This window comes from Sphaerodactylus townsendi, linkage group LG12 (assembly GCF_021028975.2).
Source record: "Sphaerodactylus townsendi isolate TG3544 linkage group LG12, MPM_Stown_v2.3, whole genome shotgun sequence".
NCBI lineage: Eukaryota > Metazoa > Chordata > Lepidosauria > Squamata > Sphaerodactylidae > Sphaerodactylus > Sphaerodactylus townsendi.
The window spans coordinates 26,113,413-26,136,354 of NC_059436.1; the positions used below are offsets into that span (position 1 = coordinate 26,113,413).

Below are 22,942 nucleotides of genomic sequence, written 5' to 3' on the forward strand. Positions count from 1 at the left end.
CCGCTGTTTGCCAAGGGGGCAGCCTCTGGCCTGCAGACGGGGCCTCAAAGTCTCCTTTCTGCCTCCCCCCAGAACCCTCCTTCAGCAGGGAGCATCATCTCTTCACTCACATTAACTCTACGCACGCCCGGCTGAACCTGCAGGGCTGGAACAGCGGTGGCTGCCCAATCCTGGCCATTGTGCTGGAGTACCGACCCAAGGGCACCTGGGTGTGGCAGAACCTGCGTGCCAACTACTCCAGCGAAGTGTTTCTGACTGAGCTGCGTGAAGCCACCTGGTATGAGCTGCGTATGAAGGCCTGTAACAGCGCTGGTTGTGGCAACGAGACTGTGCAGTTTGCCACCCTGGACTACGATGGGAGTGAGTATGAGCTCCAATGGACAAAAGGGGAGGGGGGATTGCCACGTGGCTTGTGGGACACAAGGCTCCCCGGCCACTCTTAACCAGAGCCTGCTGGAATTAGGTACCATTCCGCCCATCAAGTCTGCCCACGGGGAGGGAGACGACGTGAAAAAGCTCTTCACCATTGCCTGCCCAGTCATCCTGGCCACGTTGGGGGTCGCACTGCTCTTGGTTGTCCGCAAAAAGCGCAAGGAGAAGCGGCTGAAGCGCTTGAGAGGTAAGGTTTCTTGCCTCCGGGGGAGACGCGCGGGGCTCTCTCTGTCAGCCTTGCCAGCAGCTTCCTGGAGGAGCCCCGTAAGGGAAGGGCCAAAGGGGGGCCAAAGGTACAGGTTGAGAAGAGGCACACGGTGGACTGCAGACACGCGAGGCTGGCTGCCATTATCCATACTAGTGGTAGAAAAGTTGTAGTGTGAGATGCTGCTCCCACTGAGAGTTTGAAACTCTCAGAAACTGCCTCAGTGTCTCACAGCTATTTTCAAAGAGCCCAAGCATCTGCGTGTGCAGCCAGCCCAGGGCCAGGGCTCTCCGTGGGTGGCCCCCGCGTGAGGCAGGGAGCTTAATGGTCTCCCTTGGGGAAGGTGTCCTGGCCTCTGTCCCCAGAGCTCAGGGCACAGCCCAGAGAGCCTATGGCTTTCACAGGGGTGGCCTGGCTGTGCGGAAATGGGGCAGCCCCCTCTGCTCAGGAGCCAGGCCAGCAGGGGCGGAGGGGAGGGGCACTGGTGTGCTGCTCTTGACCTCCCTCCACCCCTGGCTAATTGTTCCTGTAAAGCGGAGTCTGCCCCCCCCCCCCCCCCCCCACGTCTGACTAGGATGGCCAGTCTCTCTCTTGGACGTACGAGGGAGTCAGGCTTTGGTCATGTGTCCCCTTTGCCTTCGTTTTCCATCGGGAGTCGCCCAAGCCCCAAAAAGGAGCCCCTGGGAGACTCTGTCACCCCCCAGAGAAGAGTGGGCCTCCTCGCCTCCTGCCCAGCTCTCCTCACAAGACCTCACTCTGTTTTTTCTCTTTGCAGATGCTAAGAGTTTGGCTGAAATGCTCATCAGGTAGGTAATGACCGCAGGCACTCTCCCCTGGCTTCAGTGCCTACATGCAGGCTAGACGCTGCGTTGAAGTTCGGCCACTTTAACTCAGACAAAAGGGTGCAGGGAGGGGGCTGGGGCAGCTCCCTTTAGGTCTGGGCCTTCCAGTGGAGGCAGAGGTCAGGTCCGCACAGCTTCCTTTTCTGCCCCTCTGGATGGGCTGGGCAGCAGAGAGGCCTGAAAGGGTCATTGTGACTTGCTGTGAGTCTCTGTTCTCCGTGGTTCTGTGATTGGGCAGCGTCTGCACTACAGGCAGGGCCTCTTCTTAAAAACGAAACTAAGACTAAGAGGACAGTTTCTTCTCCACCTCCAGACAAAAATGTGGAAAAGCCATTGGCTCCCCCCACCCCCACCCCCACCCCCATAATTACAACCTTGCAACAGAAGGTATAGTGATCAAATAAATTGCGCTGCAACAAGTACTGTGAACATTTAACGTCTCTGTGGGAAATTGTACAGTTTCAACGTACGAGTAGACCATCAGTGGTTAGAGATCTTGCGTTCCCAAACAAAATCAGTAGTCCAGACGAGCCCCCTGAGCCAGGCGTGGGATCTCCCGCCACTGAGAGTCTGTTCACATGTTGAAAGTGTACAATTTTCACAGTTCAATGTTTACGGTACTTGTTGCGCTGCCATTCATGGTTATATTTAATATCGTTGTAGCCAAGTTATAGCCATCCACATTGTTTTGTTTGCCTGGGCTGTTGTATACCTGCATTTCTTGAAAGTACAGGAATGCCGTCCTTTCAGAAGCCGGCAGAGTCATAAGAACATAAGAACATAAGAACAAGCCAGCTGGATCAGACCAGAGTCCATCTAGTCCAGCTCTCTGCTACTCGCAGGGGCCCACCAGGTGCCTTTGGGAGCTCACCTGCAGGAGGTGAAAGCAATGGCCTTAGGAACATAAGAAGGAGCCTGCTGGATCAGACCAGAGTCCATCTAGTCCAGCTCTCTGCTACTCGCAGGGGCCCACCAGTCAGCCAGGCACCAGCGGCAGAACTGCATTTCTCCTTCTGAGCTTGTTCGAAGAAGAGAGTTTTGACATCCCCGCCCAATCTTCTGCGGCAGGGCAGTCTTCACTGAAGAACTACATCCTTGATTGAGGGGAGGGGGATGGAGAGGATACCGAACTGCCTGCCCCTCCCTCCAGCCCCATTTGAAGAGTTCCCACACAAAGACACACACCAAACCCAATAACTGATATCCTCCGTTCTGATGATCCAGTTTTTCATGAGAATGGAAATATTTGCAGAAGCTTTGCTGAGATTGTCATTGCTTTGAGGTATTTTCAGTGTGTTGCTATATAATATAGTTTATTTTAGGGCCTAGCAAACATGTCTCTATACACACACACACGCACACTTCATATTAAAGGAGGAAAATACCTGTTATATAACAAAAGGAAAACATTTTGAACCACTGAAATGGTAGCAGAGAGCTGGACTAGATGGACTCTGGTCTGATCCAGCTGGCTTGTTCTTATGAAATCACAGTTTAGAATTAATTTCATTACCTCTATTTTGCTGATATTTTCAAAAGTGTTTTTTGTTTTGTTAAACAAGCAGCCAGTGGGCGGATCCAGGGGGCTGAGGTTGGCTGTGCCACCCACAGTGTCCGCCCCCCCCCCCGCTTCCTCCTGGCCCCTTCTTAAAAGGGAGAGCCGACCAGCACGTCCCTTGAGAGCCGACCAGCACGTCCCCCTCAGTCTGGAGCTGGGGATGTCGACGCGTGTCCTTGTGGCAATCACATGCCGCGGGCTGCCTCCGCCCAGCCATTGAGACTTCCTGGTCCCGCAGCCTCTCAGCCGGCACTTCTGCCTGGCTCGCCTCTGCACTGTCAGCCTCTGCATCACGGGCTGTGACAGCTGAGGCAGCACCCAGGGCAGAGTTAGGGTGTCAGCGTCCCTCTCGAATCAGATCTGCAGGAAGCCCAACCTGACCACGTCTCCTTTTGAGGCTCTGAGGAAATCCTTCCACATCCAGATCTCTTCCTGAATGCCCGGGGAGGCTGAGGTGCTTCTGTGAGGTCTCTTACATTAAAGCTGCCCAGTTTGGCCAATGTGCTGAGAACAGGAGTCCTCCATGAGTGTCATTTTCTCAAGCAGCAGCTGCCTGTTATGCAGAGGAGTTGAAGCTCTTCAGAGCAGCCAAAGACACCCCCTCGTCCCACTGCAAGAAGCACACTTCTCTGCACAGCTGCTGACGGTCTTTCCTTCTCTCCTTGGCAGTAAGAACAACCGCAGTTTCGATACTCCTGTGAAGGGCCCCCCGCAAGGCCCCCGGCTGCACGTAGACATCCCTCGCGTCCAGCTCCTCATCGAGGACAAGGAAGGCATCAAGCAGATTGGTGAGCTTTCTGCCGGGCGGGGAGCCGTGCTTGGCGTGTCTGCTGCCCATTCCCTGGACCGCCTGGCGCAGTCTTCCTGGGGGCTTGGAGTGACCTCAAGGGCTGTCATTCATCCAAGGGCACCAAGGACTGGGGAGGGCAGCATGCCTTATATGGGCCAAATGATGCCTCTCTTCCAATGGGCAGTTCCTTCATGGGGGCTGCAGGACACGTCCTCCCCTGGCCTGGCCTGGCCTGGCCTGATGTGAGGAGTCGGACGGGTGCCTGGGCCAAGCAAACGGGTGCTGTATCCAATTATGAGGAGGGGCACAGGTCATGTGGCAAAGGGAGGGAGGGAGAGGCCTGCAGAGCCATAGCTTACTGAGGCTCTGGGAGGAGGCTGGAATAGGCATCGGAGGGAGAGGCGGCCTGGCCCACTCTAAGCCTTCCAAGGGGGCTTGCTGACAGTGAGGGGGGGCTCTCTGTTCCTCAGGAGATGACAAAGCAACCATCCCTGTGACTGACACGGAGTTCAATCAGGCTGTGAACCCTCAAAGCTTCTGCACTGGTGTCTCCCTGCACCATCCGGCGCTAATTCAGAACACAGGGCCCTTGATCGACATGTCTGACATCCGTCCAGGCACAAGTAAGTACACTTCCACGCTCCCCTCAGCTTCTGGGTGATGAATGATCCTCCCCCAGCTAAGCAGCGGCTGTCCATAGCCCCCACCCCAGCCAGAGAGCCTCCAAACAAGAGGTGAGCTTGAGACCTGGTGGAACTTCCAGAAGCAAATGGGAGGCACGCTGAGGCCCGCCTTTCCAAAGCCCGGCACGCTGGGGCTCCAGACTCACGAGGACGAGGATCCACCCAGGTGCTCTTCCAAGATGCCAGGCAGCCCAGCTAGTGCTTCTGCCCGGGCCGAGCTCTGAGGAGGAGGAGGAGGAGGAGCCTGGCTGGAGCAGGCCAACCCTTCCCATAGCTGAGTGCTTCCGGGAGTCCCCTTAGCAAGCAGCATTCCTAGTTCCACCGCTGCTGGCAGTCTCATTTGGTTTCCACACCTCCAGCTTTGCCTGTTTCTTTTTGTCAAGCCCCCTAATTTTGCTGCCTTGGACGGCAGCAAAGTGTCACAGTGAATTGGGGTGCTGTAGAGGTTGCACAGTCTGGGCGATGGCCCTGAGGCCACTGAGTGGGTGGGAGAGGCCAGCTAGTTTCCAGGGGGGAGGGGCAAGGATGAAGATAACTGCTTTGTCCCCTCCCCTGGCAGCACATCATGCAGTGGCCAACTGTTGCAGAGAGCACTGAAGGAACATGCAAGCAGAAGGGGGGGGCTTTGCTGTGGGAGGGGGAAAGGGTGCCTGAGCCCCCACTACAGGACACTGGTGGCAATCAGCAGTGGCATTCTCTTGGAGATGGAATCATAGAGTTGGAAGAGACCACAAAGGTCTCTTGCATCCCAGGGACACACAATCGAAGCACTCCTGACAGATGGCCATCCTGCCTCTGTATAAAAACCTCAGAGAAAGAGACTCCACCGCCCTTTGAGGCAGCGCATTCCACTGTCGAACAGCCTAAGTGGAATCTCTTTTCCTTCACCATGAACCCAGCACTCCTGGCCCAAGCCGCAGAAAACAAGCTTGCTCCCTCACCAACATGGCATCCCTTCAAATGTTTAAACATGGCCATCATGTCTCCCCTTAACCTTCTCTTCTCCAGACTAAACATTCTTAGCTCTCTAAGCTGCTCCCCATAGGGTGTGGAATCCAGATTTTAAAGACATCATAGCCCAGCTTCTTAGTTAATGGAAACCAGGCAAACAGAGAGGAGAAGTATTGTCGAAGGCTTTCACGGCCGGAATCACTTGGGTGCTGTGTGGTTTCCGGGCTGTATGGCCGTGTTCTAGCAGCATTCTCTCCTGACGTTTCGCCTGCATCTGTGGCTGGCATCTCTGAAGATCCTCTGAAGATGCCAGCCACAGATGCAGGCGAAACGTCCGGAGAGAATGCTGCTAGAACACGGCCATACAGCCCGGAAACCACACAGCACCCAAGAGAGGAGAAGTTTTCTTTGCTCCGCAGCCATGTCACTCCTCGCTGTGTGTTTCCCACTTTCAGGGGCTGGGGATGGGTTTCCCTTTGCTGAGGTCACGTCACAAGTACAAATTGCTCTCCACATGGCCACTGCCTGAATCCTCGGCCACTTAGTTGTAGGCATACATTTTTATTCCCCAAGACTTGGAATTTGTTTTTTTCTTCCAAGGTGAGGTCAGCTGGCTGTTTGTTTATATTATGCTGGTAGTTGTCAGTAAGGAACGCTGTTCTGAATTTTATAATCATTGTTTTGCTTTATTTGTATGCTTATTTTAATGGTTTTATAGAATCAGCCTTTCCAAGGGTTCCTGGGACATCTATCTTATTTTCAAAGTGCACTCGGTGGAGGGCAGATTTTTTTTGTGGGGAGGAGGGTCTCCCTGTGCTGTTTTTCTTCTGTGGATTGACTAGTCTACGATGTTTTGTTTCAGTCTGTTGCTGCTTTGTGAACTACTTTAAATCTTAGGAGACAAACCAGGATATCTGATTTTCAAGTACATTTGGCCTGCCACTGTGGGGAGCTGGATGCTGGAGCAGATGGCCCTCGGTCTGATCCTTACCTTTGGTTCTTCCTTTCTCCAGGGGCTGGCCCTTGGCCCCAGCCCAGAAGTTGTTCCAGGGCGGGCAACTGCATCACAAACACACACACAGACCGCTCTTCTTTCTCTGTTTTCCAAGGACAAACAAGCCTCACTTGCTTCTGCAACTTTTGTCTTTCAGACCCGGTTTCCAGGAAAAGTGTGAAGTCAGTGCACAGCACCAGGAACCGATACTCCAGCCAATGGACACTCAGCAAGTGTCAGGCGTCTACCCCTGCCCGGACCCTCACCTCTGACTGGAGAACGGTTGGGTCTCAGCACGGTATCACGGTGACAGAAAGTGACAGCTACAGCGCAAGCCTGTCTCAGGACACGGGTCAGTGAAGAACACGTGGCCTTGGGTGGGGGGGGAGGGGAGCTTTGCCCAGGTCAGAGGAACATGGAGGCTACCACTGGCTTGCCCAGCCTCCTCTGCCCCCCTGTTTCTAGGCCACGAGGGAGGGCACATGCCCTGCCTGCATCCCTCCCATTGCTGGATTAATTGATCACCTGCAGGGAAAGTTAAGAGCAACCTGGGGATTGTGTAGCAATGAGTTGTGCACTGGCCAGGGCCAAGTTCAAGGTTGGTGCAAGAACCGTGCCTTCTTCTTGCCCCCTCAGACAAAGGGCGGAACAGCATGGTGTCCACAGAGAGTGCCTCCTCCACGTACGAGGAGCTGGCCCGTGCCTACGAGCATGCCAAGCTGGAGGAGCAGCTGCAGCATGCCAAGTTCGAGATCACCGAGTGCTTCATCTCAGACAGCTCCTCAGACCAGATGACCACGGGCACCAACGAGAATGCCGACAGCATGACTTCCATGAGCACGCCCTCGGAGCCAGGCATCTGCCGCTTCACGGCCTCCCCTCCCAAGCCGCAAGACAGTGACCGGGGCAAGAGCGTGGCAGTGCCCATCCCCCACAGAGCAAACAAGAGTAAGTATGAAGCAGGGGCTGGTGCACTCGCCCCCCCCCCCCCTTCAACCCTGGCACCACGAGCGCTGTCATTGGCAGCAGGCAGGCACATCACCAGCACACGTCCTGAGTGCCTCCAAGGAAAGTGGAAGCACTCCAGAGTCACTGTCCGGGGGGCTCCCACTGTCTGACCAAATGGCTGAGAGTCTTTATTGTGCTAAAAGTCTAGTTAAGGCCTACAGCCAAGGGAATTCTACGGCATGTCCAGAGGATTATCAATATGTCCTGTGGTTAAAATTCCCAAAGGAGTATATCTTGTGGCACCATGCCGACTCTGTTTTTCTTCAAAAGATTGATTATAATAATCTGAAAAATAGAAATTGAATTGATAAAAAAAGATTAATTAACTGCTAGTCAAACTATAAAGTTTGCTGACCATAATATGCATGGTCAGTAAACTATGCATTTTGGCTAAGGTACCCCCTTTCTACTAATTGGATTCTTTAAAAAAAAAGGGAATAAATGATTTAAATAGTACAATCATAGAGCTGGGACGGGCCAGACAGGCCATCTAGTCCAACCCCCTGCTCAATGCAAGATCAGCCTAGGCCAGGGGTAGGGAACCTGCTGCTCTCCAGATGTTCAGGAACTACAATTCCCATCAGCCCCTACCCCTGCTGTAGACTGTATGCCAATTGGCCATGCTGACAGAGGCTGATGGGAATTGTAGTTCCTGAACATCTGGAGAGCCGCAGGTTCCCTACCCCTGGCCTAGGCCCTAGAACCGTGGTGGCAAACATTTGGCACTCCAGATGTTATGGACTACAATTCCCATCAGCCCCTTCCAGCATGGCCAATTGGGTAGTCCAGGGGTAGGGAACCTGCAGCTCTCCAGATGTTCATACGTCCCAAATCGACCTCTGCGTTCAGCAGAGGCCAATCTACTGGTGATCCCTGGCCCCTCAATGACGCGGCTGGCCTCCACCCGGGCCAGAGCCTTTACAGCTCTGGCCCCTGCCTGGTGGAACACTCTACCTCCAGCTATGCGGGCCCTGCGGGATCTTAATGATTTCCGCAGGGCCTACTAGAGACAGAGTTATTCCACCAGGCTTTTTGGAGAGTCCAGCCGCTGATGGCCCCCCCCCTTTTTTAACATCTGTGGACCCTGCTGTCTCTCTTCTTCCCTCTTCTTCCCCCTCTTTTGTTAGGGGATGTCTTAATAGGACACCATCGATATATTGATGCTAGAACGCTGCATTTTTAATTGGGTTGGTTTTAAGTATATAGAGCTGTTATTTAATGATTGATTTTATTGTGCTCTATCTATCTGTTTGTTCACCGCCCTGAGCCCTTCGGGGGAGGGCGGTTTAGAAATATAATAAATAATAATAATAATAATAATAATAATTCCCATCAGCCTCTGTCAGCATGGCCAATTGGCCATGCTGGTAGGGGCTGATGGGAATTGTAGTTCCTGAACATCTGGAGAGCCGCAGGTTCCCTACCCCTGGGGTAGTCCATAAAATCTGGAGTGCCAAAGGTTCGCCACCACTGCCCTAGAACATCCCAGAGTGGTGTTTTTCCAGCCACTGCTAGAGAGGGGACACTCACCATGCCCTGAGGTAGCTGATTCCACTGTTGCAAAACTCTCACTGTAAAATTTTCCCCCAATATCCAGTCAGAACCTTTTCTCCCTGTAATTTATGCTCATTATGAAGAGTCCTATCTTCCACTGCCAACAGAAACAGTTCCCTGCCCGCAAAGTGACAGTCCTTCGGGTACTCACAGAGAGCAGCCACGTTCCCCCTCAGTCTCCTCTTCTCCAGACTAAACATTCCCAAGTTTCTTCATAAGGCCCCTGATAGTCCTCGTCGCTCTCCTCTGCCCCCTCACTCAGATCCTTCATAAAAAATATTGAAACGTACCAGGCCCGGAAGTGAGCCACGTGGCCCTGCCCTGGGCACCCCCCTTCACTCTGGTGACAGGCTGCTCTTTGCATGTGGCTCACCAACCACTCCCCTGTATCTGCCCAACTATCCCAGAGTCCAGACCAGGATATCACCAGGAACCCTGTCAAAGGCTTTATTGACATCCAATATTCCCTCGATTCAGTAAGCTCATCACTTGATTATAGTTAGAAACAAGGTTGGTCTGGCAAGACCTGTTGGGGACAAATGCATTCTACAGCAGTAGGCATCTTCACATTTCTTTTTTCTCAATCCTTCTTGTTTTTATTTGCTTGTAGATTTATTCCCTTTTTCTACCCCCAAGTCTTTAACTAGCCCTGTTCACAAATGACAGTGAAAGTCTGCACAATCTGCGTTGTGTCTACCTGATTGTCTTGTGTGTGTGTGTGTGAGGCAATCCTCTTGTTACAGCCAGTCCACGCACACCTGAACAAATTATACAAACCCCACATTTATTATCCAGGAGCTGGTCTCAGTTTCGTTTGTCAAGTAATGCAGGAACTCTGTCTTAAAAGGGATCCTAGTAACAGGTAAACAGGACTAGAGTGTACAAGGGGAGGGGGGATGTTCTAAGCTCAGCAGGGGGTCTTAGGGTGGCAGAGGAGTTCCTTTCTGTGCCAGCTGTGGTGACATCAGCCCCATTCTAAGCTTCCTGATGGGCTACGCCAGCCATGCAGAAGCCCCCCAGCACAGCCGTTGGTTTGGCAAATGATGGGAACTGCAGGCTGGTTATGCAGAGGCCACTAGAGCCCCCTGCCTTCCAGCTTGTGCTTGGCACCTGTCCCCTTGAGAGCAGGAAACGTGCTCCCCCACCCTCAGCCTCTTTCTGCCTCTTGCAGGTGATTACTGCAACCTGCCCTTGTATGTGAAATCCGAAGCGTTCTTCCGGAAGCCAGACCATCCTGAACCCTGTCCAGCCGTACCCCCTCGGGAGGCCTCCATCCGGAACTTGGCTCGGGCCTACCACACGCAAACAAGGCACCTGACTCTGGACTCCAGCAGCAAAGCCTTGGCAGTGCCACACGGGAACGCAGCCACGACCACTTTACCTCAGCGAACTCTCACCATGTCTGGCTTGGCGAGTGCTGCCACTCCTGCTGCCGCTGCCCCCATTGCAGCCCCCATCTCAGGCACAGAACCCGCTCCTGCCCCCAGCGTGGAGCCCCGCCTGCCTCCCAGCACCAAAATGGGGGGCTCCAGAGACTCACTTCTAGAAATGAGCACGTCAGGTATAGGGAGGGCGAAAACTGAGGGCTGCTTGGCACCTGCTCAAAGTCCTACCTGCGCTGAGTGTAGCGATTGGCCTCAAGCCAACACGGACTTTTGCTCTTTTCCTGCGGTGGCCCCATATTGAAATGAAGAATAAATATCCCACTTGTACAGAATGGACTTCTTTTTGTATAAATAAAACTATTTTCTGCTTCTCCCAACTTGGGGTGAAAAAAATCAGCAAAGAGTGCAAAGCATTTGGAACGCTCTTTCTCAGTGGAGGCTTTGTTCTGAGCATCAGATGTCGGACGGGGCACACAAGAAATGCACTATGTGCGCTGTCTCCCTCCCTCCCCAACTGAGCCACCCAGATGTTGGTTTTGAAGAGACTCCTTTGAGACTTGCATGTTATTTTAGTTTGGAAAACTTTGGGACTTGCTTCGACTTGCATCTGCCTCTGTGTGAATATCTTTTTCTATCACCCCCCCAACAACAACAACAACAGCACAGTGTGCAATAAAGTTATGTTTCTATAACAGTGGGATCTCTGATTGGAATAGGCTGCAATGCAGCTGTGCTGGGCAGCCTTGTGGGGTAAAGAACACTGAGCACCTAGAGGACCACCACAGGTCTGATACACAAAGCCCCAGGGCAGCAGCAGCTACAGCGACCCCGCTTGGCCAGCACTTGCACTCCCAACAGAGAGATTGATCCCCGGGCTGCTCTATTCTTGCCACCCAGGGTGGCCATCCTGGGGCACCTGCTGCTCTGCTAGGGAGAAGCATCTATGCTGGTTTGGTTTTTAGTTGCCCTCCGCAAGACAGAAGGAGAAACTATGGCCAATTGTGCATGGAATGCTTACCTCCCGGGCTCTTAGCTGCGTAGTGAGGCTGTAATGTGGTGTCCTCATTTTTCTCTGTTTACACACGAGGAGGTATTCACTGTCTGCTCCACAGCTTGTTGCTGAAGTCTCAATAGGCCTCTGCTTTTCCTGGTTCTCTTAACTCCACCCATCAACTCCCTCTTAAAGGCACAGATCTTATCACACTTGGTAGCTGCAAGATTTGTTAAAGCCTTTTAAATTGCTGTTAGACTGATATACTATGATTGTAGTTATATCAATATTGTAGCCCCTTACCAAAAATAACGCCCCAAAAAGAAAGGCAAAGCAATTCCCTGGAGCACACTCTGATGAAGGAAGGGAACATAACCTAGAACTGATATTCTGATATTCTCTTCCCACCCTCCACACACACACTCGCACGTGCGTACTTTCTGCTGCTGCTGCCACTGCAGAAGCAGAGAGAGGTTTCTTATTCAATGATTAATCCAGCATTTGCAATTCATCCTACAGACATCCCCCCCAGCCTGTTAACTGCAACACTCTAGAAGTGAGTGCAAGGAAAATGGCGGATCCATCATTTGGGGGTTTTCAAATGCAATAAAAGACAGCAGTTTTGCAGTTTTTCTCTGTTTATATCAATATAATAAACACTGAAGTGATAACAAATCTGAAAAGGGGAAGGAGGGAGGCACACACAGGGGTGGAAGGGGCTGGCGGTGGGCGGAGGGAAGATGTCCTGGGCCAAACTGTGCTCACTGGCAAATCAACTCTGCTCTGGTGGCAAAGAAAATTTAAATCACTCTTAGAGTGGTGTCGCTTGGTGTGGGAAGAATGGAAATTGAAAGCAGGGCTCAGGGAACTACATCCATGCAAGAAATCTTGTGAGGGACATTCAGCCCACTGTGCAACAGACACCATGCGCATAACGGGCCTGCGTGAGGCCACAAGCCCATGTCTGGCATAAATCTCTTCTGGGTCACCGCAGGCAAATGTGGCAGTTCAGCTGCCCATCTGAGAGAGAACAGCAGATGGGTTGTCTAAATTCCTTCTGTACCCTCTGACCTTTGAAACCCTCCTCTCCTTTACTGGCTGTAGAGGTGAGCGGGTGGGGATGACGAGTGCCCCAAAGTTTGCACCTCATAAGCCACTCCTTGCTAGGGCAAGAAAATCTGCTTCTCCCCAGTGGGTGGCCACAGAAGAAAAGGCAGGTACGAGCAGCAAAACTACATGAAGTCTGGGACACTAAAATACCTGCAGAGGAATGGGAAGCTGATGACACACCAAAAACCTGGACTGGGCTCTATTCAGGGCTGATTTCTGAAGCCCAACGTACAGCAGCAAAAACGGGCAGCCAGTGAGAAGCACTGCGCTGTGTTCTCATCACAGGTCAGCTATACTGCAATCGACAGTCCTTCCCTGCCCCACTTCCCCGTCTGCGACACAGATCAAACCATAGCTCAGCTACAGGAGTTGCCCTTCAGTTAACAAGCTGCTAGGCTGATGCCTGTGTGCACTGAACCCTCGAGAGTGGGGGGATACCTGCCTTGGCAGCAGAACATGTGAAAAGGGCGCAGGACGGCCGTTGAGCTCAAACAGAGCATGAGGCGGAAGTGTAACGTGGTTGCAAAAACAGCTATTGCAATTTTAGGCTCTGTTAATTTTAGCAGAGTATCCCTAGCCAGGTCTCCTCTGTTTGCAACCCTGTAAAGAAGACCCAGTTCAGCCACGTGCACTGATGCCGGGGGGAGCGATGCTGGCTGGAAACTGGTCTTACGCTATGACAAGACGAAGGCTGCTAAAGAGAAGACAGAAGAACCGTCCCAGGTAAGAGGGCAAGGAATTATTCCCTGCTGCTCCAGAGGAAAACCCCAGCTCTCCTGGGCTAAGATGCAAAAGGATAAGTCTCAGCTGAACATGACAAGAAGCTTCCTTACAGCACTAGTGGTTGGATGACGGGGCCCATCGCTGCCCCTCACAGGAAGTCTTCCAGCAGAAACTGGGCAACTTGCTGTCAGGGATACTCAAGCAGTGGACTTTCCTGCACTGGCCAGAAGCTGAAGCCCCACGAGCCTGGACAATCCCACAAGAGAAGGGTATGCAGCCAGATCAGGACCCTGCACAGAACACATTCCCATTTCCAAGGGATGATCAAAACTTGCCCAGACATCATCAGAGAAACAGCCAGAGAAGTCAGGAGATCGTGCCCAAGGTGGGGAACAGGTGGGGTGAGGCAAGTAGGATTCGTAGCCTGGTGTGAGCAGCTCCACCCCCCCTCCCAGACACCCACAAAACCCCAAACCCGCCCAGCACTTGCTTGCCAAAACAAAGAGGAGGAGGCAGGGACAGAAGAGACTGGGCCAGTGCTCTATAGCCCCTGTTTGTGCTGCTGGTATTTGCGGTAGTGAGTCTGGATGGTCACTGCAGCCCTCTCTAACGGGTCCTTCCACTCCTCACACTCACCGCTGGGTGCTGCACCGCCGTCCCCTACGGAAACAGAGGAAGAGCATCTTAGTGTCTGTCAGAGGAAGGGCACGAAGCATCCCCAGCCGATCCACTCCTGCGGGTGGCTTCTTCATGCTGAAACAGACCTCAGCCCCAGCTGCCAGCTGCTTTCCCCAAGTCTGACCGGAGAAACTGTTCACACACGAGGAGGACTGGCTCAGGCTTAAACCAGAAGGCCTCGCTTGCATTCCCCCGTCCCAAAGGAGCACTGGGGAGCTACCATTTGGAGAGCTGCAGGGGTCCCGTTCTACTTGGGACTGCTGTGTGAAGAAAGTCCTCAAAGGCCCCTTCCGCACATGCAGAATAATGCACTTTCAATCCACTTTCACAATTGTTTGCAAGTGGATTTTGCTATTCCGCACAGTAAAACCAAGCTGCGAAGTGCACTGAAAGTGGATTGAAAGTGCATTATTCTGCATGTGTGGAAGGAGCCAAAGAAGGGTTGCTTATGACAGAAGGACCGTTGACGTGGCTGGCACTCCAAGCTTTCAACTTTTTTAGAAGACTGTGCTGCAACCTGTGAAGCCCTACGAAACAGCCCTGCCTTCTGAGGAGGAATTACCCTGCTTCAAACAAGAGATTGGCATTTGCCAAACAAGGTTCTCTACTCATTAGCCACACAGCTACAAAAGCCAGAAGTGAGATCTTCCAGAATCTGGCACCAGCCATCCATGGGCTACAAGACAGCGAGGACAGAGTTACTGGAAGACACACACACATGCCGGGGAGATTTGCCTTGTCTCCTAAAGCCAGACATTGCTCCTCGCCCCCAGACAAAGAGAGTCCTTAAGCAGCCTCACTTCCTTCCACTCCATCATACACAGAGCTAGGGGGACGACCATTCCAGCCACAGTCAATTTGCAACACCTGAACTTCTTCAAAACAGCTCCATGGTCCTCCCAATCAACCCCACAAAGAAATTATTCTGATTGGTTGATGTTCCAGAAAAAAAAATGGAGCAGCATCTTCTGGTCTGCCTGCCCTGCTCATCTCCTTTCATCCGATTATAGTGTAAAAGCCACTGAGAATAGCAGCAGGAAAATCCTGTTTACGCAGGACATGACTTTGAGCTCCTGTGAATTCTAGCAAGGGGGGGCGCTAACCCATGGAGGAGGTGGCAGCTGCATGAACAAGAAGGAAGCACATCCCCAACACAAGCTGTAGGGAACTTTTGCAGGCAGATTGTCAGCATTACAAAGAAAGAGGGAGGGAGAGGGAGAGACCCCCGGTTATGCTGGTGCAACTGCCAGCAATGCTTCCAACTTGGCTATTGGCCTTAATGTCACTGTGTGATGTTTGTCCTCACCGCTTCGCCCTGGCATTGTGTAGATGCTGTTGTGCCGAGAACTTCCTCCTTTCTGCAAAAAACAAGGAGGAGAGTCAGTGGGAACAACACAGTTGTTTCTTCCATGGTGGTGTTGATGGTAGCTCAGGCAAGCTTCTCTGGTCTCCCACACGAGCACTGACTGGACACTGACTTGCTGAACTTCAGCCAGGCTTTTGTCTCCGCAGCTTCAGCCCTGCCGGGACCAAGAAGCACCAGCCGAGCTCTCTGTGGCCCACCAGACACCTCTCGATCTCCATCAACCTGGTCATGACTGTTCTTGAGCCTGCCAGGTGGCTATCATGGCTGAGGTGGATAAATTCCAGATCTGGAGCACATGCTGTGTGAAGCTGTCCCACCACTGACTGATGGATGCAGCTTCAAACTAGCAAGAGACTGGGCTAACTGGTGGTTGTGAGCCCCAGCGTTTACTTTGGGCGGTCACTCCATTTTGGCACTGCAGCTCAATCAAATGGCTCCAAACATACAAATGGCTCCCCTCGTGTGACAGTCTGTGTAGGAAAAGCTGAGACTGGCCAAGAGGAGGGAAAAGGTCATTTGCTTTTGCTGCCCCCCCCCCCCCCCGCGCCGCCCTTATGACTTCACTTCCCTCATCTTTCTCAGCGGGCTCGCTCTTCTTGTAAGCACAAGCATGCTCACCCGTGGACCAAGCATTGGGGGGCCTGCCACCTTCAGCTCACGTGCCGTAGGCTCCCCGTTCAGCTTGAGGTCGACTATGCAATGTTTTTAAAACTTTGAAAGCATTTTTTTCTCAGAGCTTCCAGTCCTCCCCCATCCCTGCCAGCTCTGCACAGCCCCCTCCTAATGCCACACTCAGCAGACGAGAAGTGTGTGGCCCCACATGTTGAAGGGTCTGCAAAGAACACTTCCCAGCCAGCCTTCAAAAGCCCCGTCAGCCGGCTGGTCAAAGGCCCACGTACCTCACCGTCTCGGCTGGTTCGGCGACTCTGAGTCACATACTGCACCTGCCATGGTGGGGGCTGGTGCACAAGATATGGCAGTGGTTCCTCATGGAACAGGCCACGGCTCAGCTGAACAGGAGGCAAGGAAGGGCTCGTTAAGAGGCAGCAACGCAGGCACTTTCCAGCATCCTTCCCCACATGCACACAAGATCCACACCAGCAACAGGGTCCCTTATGCTGTGTTGCAGAGGTCACCGCCAACTGCAAAGGGCCAGAGCAATTACAAAGATTCAGAGCCTGCACAGCCCGTCCTACAAACATCTTCTGGCCGAGGCTGAGGGAGTGGGGCACAGAGAGGCAGCCCACTATCTTCGGCACTTTGCATGCCATTTCAGTGCAGGCAGAAGACACATTTGGAAAGGAAGAAGTCTTCCCAGCGCCCCTCCCCATGCAGGCGAGGCATTCTCCCCGCTACTGGCCACAGATGAAGCAGGGAGGAAGAGGACCACCAAAGGGCAGTGCCAGACAACAAGCTGGGGGCGGGGGGGGGGGGGGGGGAAACAGCAGCAAAAGCAGCAGTATGACACTTTTCATGCCCTCCCCCAAGACGAATCTCACCTCAATAAATGAGACGCCACGTGAGGCAAGCCCCCAGCGAGAGGAAGGACCAGAGACCCAGCAGCAAATAGCTCCACCCTGAACGCAATGGCTCCAGGGCAAAAGCGTCAGTCCCCAGGCAACTGTGGCCCTTCTATAAACCTTTCGCTTGGACCACGCTGCGAAGCCCCCGCAGACAGCTGGAATCTGACAGGCAGCAGGAGTCCAGCTTGCAAAGAGGTTGCCTCAAGGCACAAGGAAAGAACGGGCAGCCTTGAACGCCAAGAGAGCCTTACCTGCCTCACAGCCTTCACCATGAAGAACAGAACAGTCATCAGCGTGGCCAGCATGGTGAACGAAGCCACCTGCAAGAGGGTCGCTTGCTCCAGGGCCGCGCCGGAGATACTGCTGCTCGGGGACTGCTACAGGGCGACCAGCCTCCACAGGACTGGAAGAGCTCAGGGAGGAGGCCAGCCTTGGTGGAAATGCCTCTTTGCCCTTCGGAATTTCTAATCTCTGAGCTTAAAGATGGCCACATTCCTCCCTCCGCCCCTCACTTTCTCTCTCCCTCACGCAGACGTGAGCGCACGCACGCACACACACACCGTGTCATGGATTCAGGATCAACAGAGGCCAGTGGCTTCAGGTGCTTTCCCAGGGATTAAGTGCTGACCAAGAGTTGAAAACTGGAGAAGTGCAATAAATAAAAATAAAATAAAAGATTTCTATCAAGGCTGTGAGCAGAAGGGGGCACCAAGAGTCAGTCTAATGGGGATGGGGGAAAGCGGGAAGGGTCAACTCGCCCCTGCCCTATTCACAGAACAGAGTGGACAGATACTGGCTGTAAATAAAGAGCGAGGGATGAAATGGCAACACTCCACTGCAGCAGAGAGGAAAAGGGACAAGTCACCAGAGTTGTGCAAAACACTTATTTTAATTGGAATGCAAAATACAGCCTACAGATAAAAAGCCTCTTATTAGAAGATAGGCTGTGGCACACGCCCAAAAGGTATGCCTTTTCCACTGTCTGGATACGCACTGGAAAGGGGTCACCGATCCCAGGAGGGCAGCTGCTCAGCCCAACTAACAGAAGTGATTTCAACAGTCTGCATGGTCTGCTCCAGAATGCCCCACTGATAGTGAGGAGAACCTGGAGGAACCTGGGCCAGGCACAGGAACCAAGTGTGGGCACTGCAGCAGCACAAGTTCAGGGGGGAGTTGCGTGTGTGTGTGAGAAGCCTGGACTGGTCACCGCCTCCAAGACCAGTCCCGTCCATTTAAAAGGGACACCACCTGCAGACACACAGAAAGGAAACCCCCCAAACCTGAGTATTCTAGAGGAAGCTTCAGCAAGGATTGGGCTTCCACCGCCCAGGAGCTAGTAAAAGGACTTTGCAGCCACTATGTTGCTCGTACTCTTCCATACAGTTGACAGTGCTGCCAAGAAAATGTCACCCTGTAGCAGAAGCTGAGTGGGTCACGCAGAAGGAACATATGGAGCACTCAGCCCTCAGCAGCCCTGGAAGACCCATCTCTGCCACTGGGAATGCTGCAGAGTTACCAGCTTTCATCTCACAGAGGAACCCAGTCCCAGCTGCGAGGACGGCTCCCCAGAATCTAGAAAGACTGGGAATTTGGGAAAATGCTGAAGCAGGGATGCGGCAGGTGGAAGAAGGCAGCAATTCAGGACATAAACTTACGCAGAACATTATCCCCTTGGTGGTTTCTTTGGACATCACTGGTCTCTGGGCAAAGTTACAGAACATTATGCCACGGTATTCACAGCTTGAATTCTGCATTCAGGTTGTGGAGAGGAGGTAACCCAGGTTGAAAGTTTTGAGCTTTAGTGAGCTGTTTTGCAGCTTGTGCCAACTGGCGCCCTCCACCAGGGATGCCCGCCCCCCCCCCCCCAAGTGGCGACTCTGCTCACTGGGCTGTCTGGCTGTCTAAAGTGCTGGGTGGCACAGGCATCAAACCATGTACAACCCACCCTGTGAATCAGCATCATGCCACAGAAGTAGGAAAAGTATACCAGCTTGGGGCTCCTGTGGCCCAGACCAAAGCATGCACAGAGGCTGCTGGGAACAGAGATAATGCCATGTATTCTCAACTTCAAGACTCGGCTGTTGGATGGGAGGGGCAGAGAATATTCACTAGGCCAGAAACTCTCCAGTTCATGTCCCAGCCCTCCATGGTTCAGAAGTGGAAGATTTTGATTTGGTTGCTGTCATCCAAGCCAAGCCTCGCCGGGCCACTGGAACTTGCTGTTGGCTTTGGTGAGCTTGAGAAGAGAGGTCTGGTGGTTGGGGTAAAGGAAAAGCAGGACAGCCTGGAAGGAGAGCTTCTGCATATCAGCCTCAGAGGAATGCAGACAGCAGGACCGCACTGCTGCCTTATGCACTGAGCACAGGGCAGCCCAAAGATCCGGCTCTCTTCCTCACACACACCTCTTTCCAGGAGCCACATCCAACCCCGCCTTTCAGCCGTCTGGCCAATGAGAGCTTCACTACCTCTCCCACCCAGATCCAGAGCGCCTGCCCCACTCCTCTTCCTCGGAGGAGGAGAGATCCTGAGGTGCTCTGTCCTGAGGGAGAAGGGAGACCCCAGTAAAAGGATACACTTTGGAATCCTGCTTGAAACTTTCCAGCCATTTCTTGTTGGCTTCAATCATACCTTGGATATTCGGCTTTTCCATCTCATGCGATTGGAAACGGTGCTGCTGGAACAGGCAAACTTGCTCACTGCCAAGAAGAATGTGGAGGAATCTCTCAGGAGAGTGGAAAAGCGGCATAGAAGCAACCACACCCTCCCCCTCACCTGCCCTCCTGCAAGGCTGATGAAGTAGCCTTGCAAACAACTCAAAGTGTGTGGTGGGATGAAGGGCCACCAAGAAGCAAATGCTCAATCCAGCTCAAATGGGTCCTTGTTGGGGGCAGGATAAGCCCGGCTGGCCCCGCTCCCCATTTCCAGGTGGGAGGCTGGGGCGCAGCTGTGTGTGGGGAGAGGGGGATATGCCCCCGTCCAGGGCTGATGGCGACGGTCAAGCAGGTTCATGAGGGAGTAGGCTGACCTTCAGGTATGTGGGTCACAAGCCATATTGGGCTGTGAAGATCCAGACCAACACTTTGAATTGTGGTCAGAAACAAATTAGGACCCAGTGCTGGTGGGTCAAGACTGGAATGAGATGGTCCCTGTGACACACTTCAGTTAAGATCCTGGCTGCAGCATCTGCACCAATTGGAAGTTTCTGAACACTTCTCAAGGGCAGTCCCACAGAGAGCACATTACAGTACTCTAATCTAGTTGTAACCAGTAGCCAGCTTTTTCTTCAAAGCTGATAAGAGGCACTTCTGACCATGGCTGTCACCTGCTTCTCCAGCAGCAGGTCTGGGTCTAACAGCACTCCCAGACTACAGACCTGTTCCTTCGGGGGGGGGGGGGGGCGCTACCCCACCCAGAAGAGGTGATGCCCTAAATCTTGGGTTGGACTTTCTGCTAACAAGAAGCACTTCCATCTTGATAGGATTAAGCCCACATCCATTGCAAAGCTACTTCCTGGTACTGGTTCAGGGATCCTACAGCCTCCTTGGGATCAGCCAGAAGCAAGGGACAGAGCTGAGTCTCATCTGGAACTGATGACAACTCAGCCCAAATCTCCATTTGACGTCATCCAACAGTTTCTTGTCGTTATTAGAAAACACAGGTCACAAGGTGGAACCTTGTAAGACCCCAGAGGCCAAGAGGCTCAGCAATAATTCTCCAGATGACCTTCTGAAATCTAGCTGGTAGGACTGGAACCACTGCCAATGGTGCCTCCCAGAAAGGTGGCCTAGAAGTATACCATAGTTGATGGTATCAAGTCACTGCCAGGTGCAGGAGAACTGAGAGGGCTGCACTCTGCCCAGGTGAGTCTTTGCCCTAGTCACTGAGAACAGGACTGGGCAGCACTGAGCAGTGAAAAGAGCCCTTACCTGGATGCCACGCAACCTCGCTTGCCATCTAAAGAGTTGGAACCTCTGCAGGGCAATGGGAAGCCACCTAGAAAAGATCACAGCATTCATTCCCAAGGGCCACACATGGTTTTCCTGCACCAGCACAGTGCCCGCCCGCCCATCCAGCTGCCAGGTGCCACCTGCGGGGAAGCTGCCGGGCATGAGCAGAAGGGAGCGCGTTTCAGTCTTTCATCGTGGAGCCTGCTGTTTATTCCAGACCCACAACCCCCAAGGGATGAGAGGAGCTGCCTTAAGAACTGACAGGGAAGAGTGCCCTGGGTCATGTCCAAGCTGCATTTCTAGCTCTGGACTGGATGCCCACCCAGGTCACCACATCTGGATACTCTTGGCCTTCACAGCAAGTTGGTGCTATTGCCACAATGACAGGGCCCATGAAGGGGAAATCTCCCAGCTGCACTCACATGGGCAGGCCTTCCCAAAAGCCCCACTCACTGATCACGACCACCCTGCCCTTCTCCCCCACTCAGGGGTCTCAGCTGATGCTGGGCACTCAAAGAAGGCCCAGAGGCTTCCACAGCCAGACCTGGGACTTTTTCTGGCAAAAACAGACTGGGCGGTGAGGCACAGAGAAAGAGCTCTGGAATGGTTCCGTGTGAACAAGCGGCCCCAACGCTTCTCACCTGGGAAATATCTGTGCCACTTCTCCGCCAACATGCTGTCCACTGCCCTGTCAGTAGATGATGCCAGCCTGGGACCCAAGCCAGTCGGCCAGGCCCATTGGTTAGCCAGTGGAGGCCCAGGGGAAGGCACAAAGAGTGAGGCAGGATGGGCACGCGCCAGAGAGATGTAAGCAGCAAGAGGAATGTTGTCCTTGGGCCGTGGAGACGTTGGTCCCTGCGTGGAAGGGAGGCGAGGAGGCTGCTGGTTGCTGAAGGTACTCAGGAGGCCGAGGACTCCGTTCAGATCACTGCTAATCCGCTGCAGGGACTCGGTCAAGTACTGGATCTTGTCACTCTGGGGGGGAAACTGCAAGCCTGGTTTCAAGTCAACTACTGCAGGGAAGGGAAAAGGGGGGGAAAGAAAGATGGACTTAGCAGACCCATAGAGATATGGGGCAGATGTTTCAAGGGCCTACAAGGGGAGGATATTTCCTGGGTGCAAAAAGGTCACTAGCCCCCCCGCCCCCCCCCCAGCCTCCAGAAAAAATCTGGATTACATGAAACGCTCTGAGAAAATACCGCCCCCAAGGATGGAAGTTTTTTCAGAGCAACCAGATGCTCCTCTCTCACTCAGCTGCAACAGCAGAACAGGAGGAGGAAAGAAACAAAAAGAAAGCCTGTGTGTTGCTGGGCAAGTTGGACCAACTGGTGGCAGCATTAAATTAAGGAAAGACAGCCCACTTTTAACTGCCCGTTGTAGAAGGAATGCTCTGATGGTGATTTCCAAGCAGGGGGAGAAGCCCAGCAGCAGCCCACCCCTGGTCCCTGCCACGCCACCTCGCACACTCCTCGTGGATCTCAGACAGTGGTTCTGTGATGCTACTTGTGGGACTGAAGTACCACGATCCTTACTTTTGTGGGGAGACTCCTTGGTGTTTGCCACACCACATGAGTCTTCGGAGTCGCTGAAGTCAAAGGTCACCACCTTCTTGCATGCTGTTCCCTTCAGCGTATCTTCCTCAGAGAACTTCAGGAGAGAAGTGGAAAGATGCTTCTTACTAGTTACTCAAGCCAAACCTTCCTGCTTCCATGGCTCAGGAGCAAAGATGCTACCAAGGAAAGCAGGGACGCAGCTCCAGCCACAGCCTCTGAAGAGGCAGTGGTGGGATTCTGGAGGGTGGGCAGACCTGCTGCCCCCCTCCCCCCCCCTCCTCCGGAGCCTCCTCGTTCAGACATAGAAATGAGCGACCAGCTCAGTGGAAAGCCTTCTCTCCTTCCCAGATGAGACTCTTCCAGTTTCCCCTTGGGACCAACAGCTGCTAGGGCTACACCCCTCTCTTGGCAAGCATTCTCACTGGCTGTTCTGGAGGACTCCCTTCGTCCAGGCAGATGCCCCTCAGCAGGACGGCCCCCCCACTTCCAGATGTGCTGGATCTTGGAGGGAGGGAGGGAGGGAGGGGGGGGCTACCTCTTCCAACAAGGAGACCTCCAGCTGGCTGAGCCTCTCCTCTTTCTTCTTCAGCAAAGCCTGGCCTCTTCTCATGACAGACTTCATTTCGTCCAACTGCCTCGCTTCCTGCGA

The 22,942-nt window shown here is 53.2% G+C and overlaps 3 protein-coding genes across 6 annotated transcripts in view; 1 reads left to right on the plus strand and 2 right to left on the minus strand.

Moving 5' to 3' along the window:
* The window catches only part of DSCAML1 (DS cell adhesion molecule like 1), a 189,953-nt gene extending 178,857 nt beyond the window's left edge, over positions 1-11,096 (plus strand). Inside the window, exons 28-35 of the mRNA XM_048512112.1 lie at positions 73-360; positions 464-619; positions 1,413-1,443; positions 3,707-3,825; positions 4,298-4,450; positions 6,613-6,807; positions 7,092-7,403; positions 10,189-11,096. Of these exons, the coding sequence (XP_048368069.1) occupies positions 73-360; positions 464-619; positions 1,413-1,443; positions 3,707-3,825; positions 4,298-4,450; positions 6,613-6,807; positions 7,092-7,403; positions 10,189-10,703 (1,769 nt within the window). The 3' untranslated portion in view covers positions 10,704-11,096. The remainder of the gene's footprint in view (positions 1-72; positions 361-463; positions 620-1,412; positions 1,444-3,706; positions 3,826-4,297; positions 4,451-6,612; positions 6,808-7,091; positions 7,404-10,188) is intronic.
* Positions 11,097-12,013: 917 nt separating this feature from the next.
* LOC125441789 lies at positions 12,014-17,331 on the minus strand. Of its 3 annotated transcripts, XM_048512701.1 has the most exons (4): positions 17,045-17,331; positions 16,170-16,280; positions 15,211-15,262; positions 12,014-13,886 (listed from the first exon to the last, which is right to left on the minus strand). In XM_048512701.1, exons 1-4 carry the CDS (start codon positions 17,096-17,098, stop codon positions 13,768-13,770), a joined length of 336 nt encoding a protein of 111 aa, XP_048368658.1. In that variant the 5' UTR covers positions 17,099-17,331; the 3' UTR covers positions 12,014-13,767. The 3 variants fall into 3 exon arrangements, with proteins under 3 accessions (XP_048368658.1, XP_048368656.1, XP_048368657.1); XM_048512699.1 differs by lacking the exon at positions 17,045-17,331 and having other exon boundaries at positions 16,170-17,033; XM_048512700.1 differs by lacking the exons at positions 15,211-15,262; positions 17,045-17,331 and having other exon boundaries at positions 16,170-17,033.
* A 332-nt stretch (positions 17,332-17,663) lies between these two features.
* CEP164 (centrosomal protein 164) overlaps positions 17,664-22,942 on the minus strand; it is a 46,632-nt gene continuing 41,353 nt past the window's right edge. For both annotated transcript variants that reach the window (XM_048512698.1, XM_048512697.1), the window contains 6 exons: positions 22,829-22,936; positions 22,273-22,387; positions 21,382-21,753; positions 20,720-20,786; positions 19,367-19,489; positions 17,664-19,044 (listed from right to left, as the gene is read on the minus strand). In XM_048512698.1, coding sequence (XP_048368655.1) covers positions 18,945-19,044; positions 19,367-19,489; positions 20,720-20,786; positions 21,382-21,753; positions 22,273-22,387; positions 22,829-22,936 — 885 coding nt within the window. In that variant the 3' untranslated portion in view covers positions 17,664-18,944. The remainder of the gene's footprint in view (positions 19,045-19,366; positions 19,490-20,719; positions 20,787-21,381; positions 21,754-22,272; positions 22,388-22,828; positions 22,937-22,942) is intronic.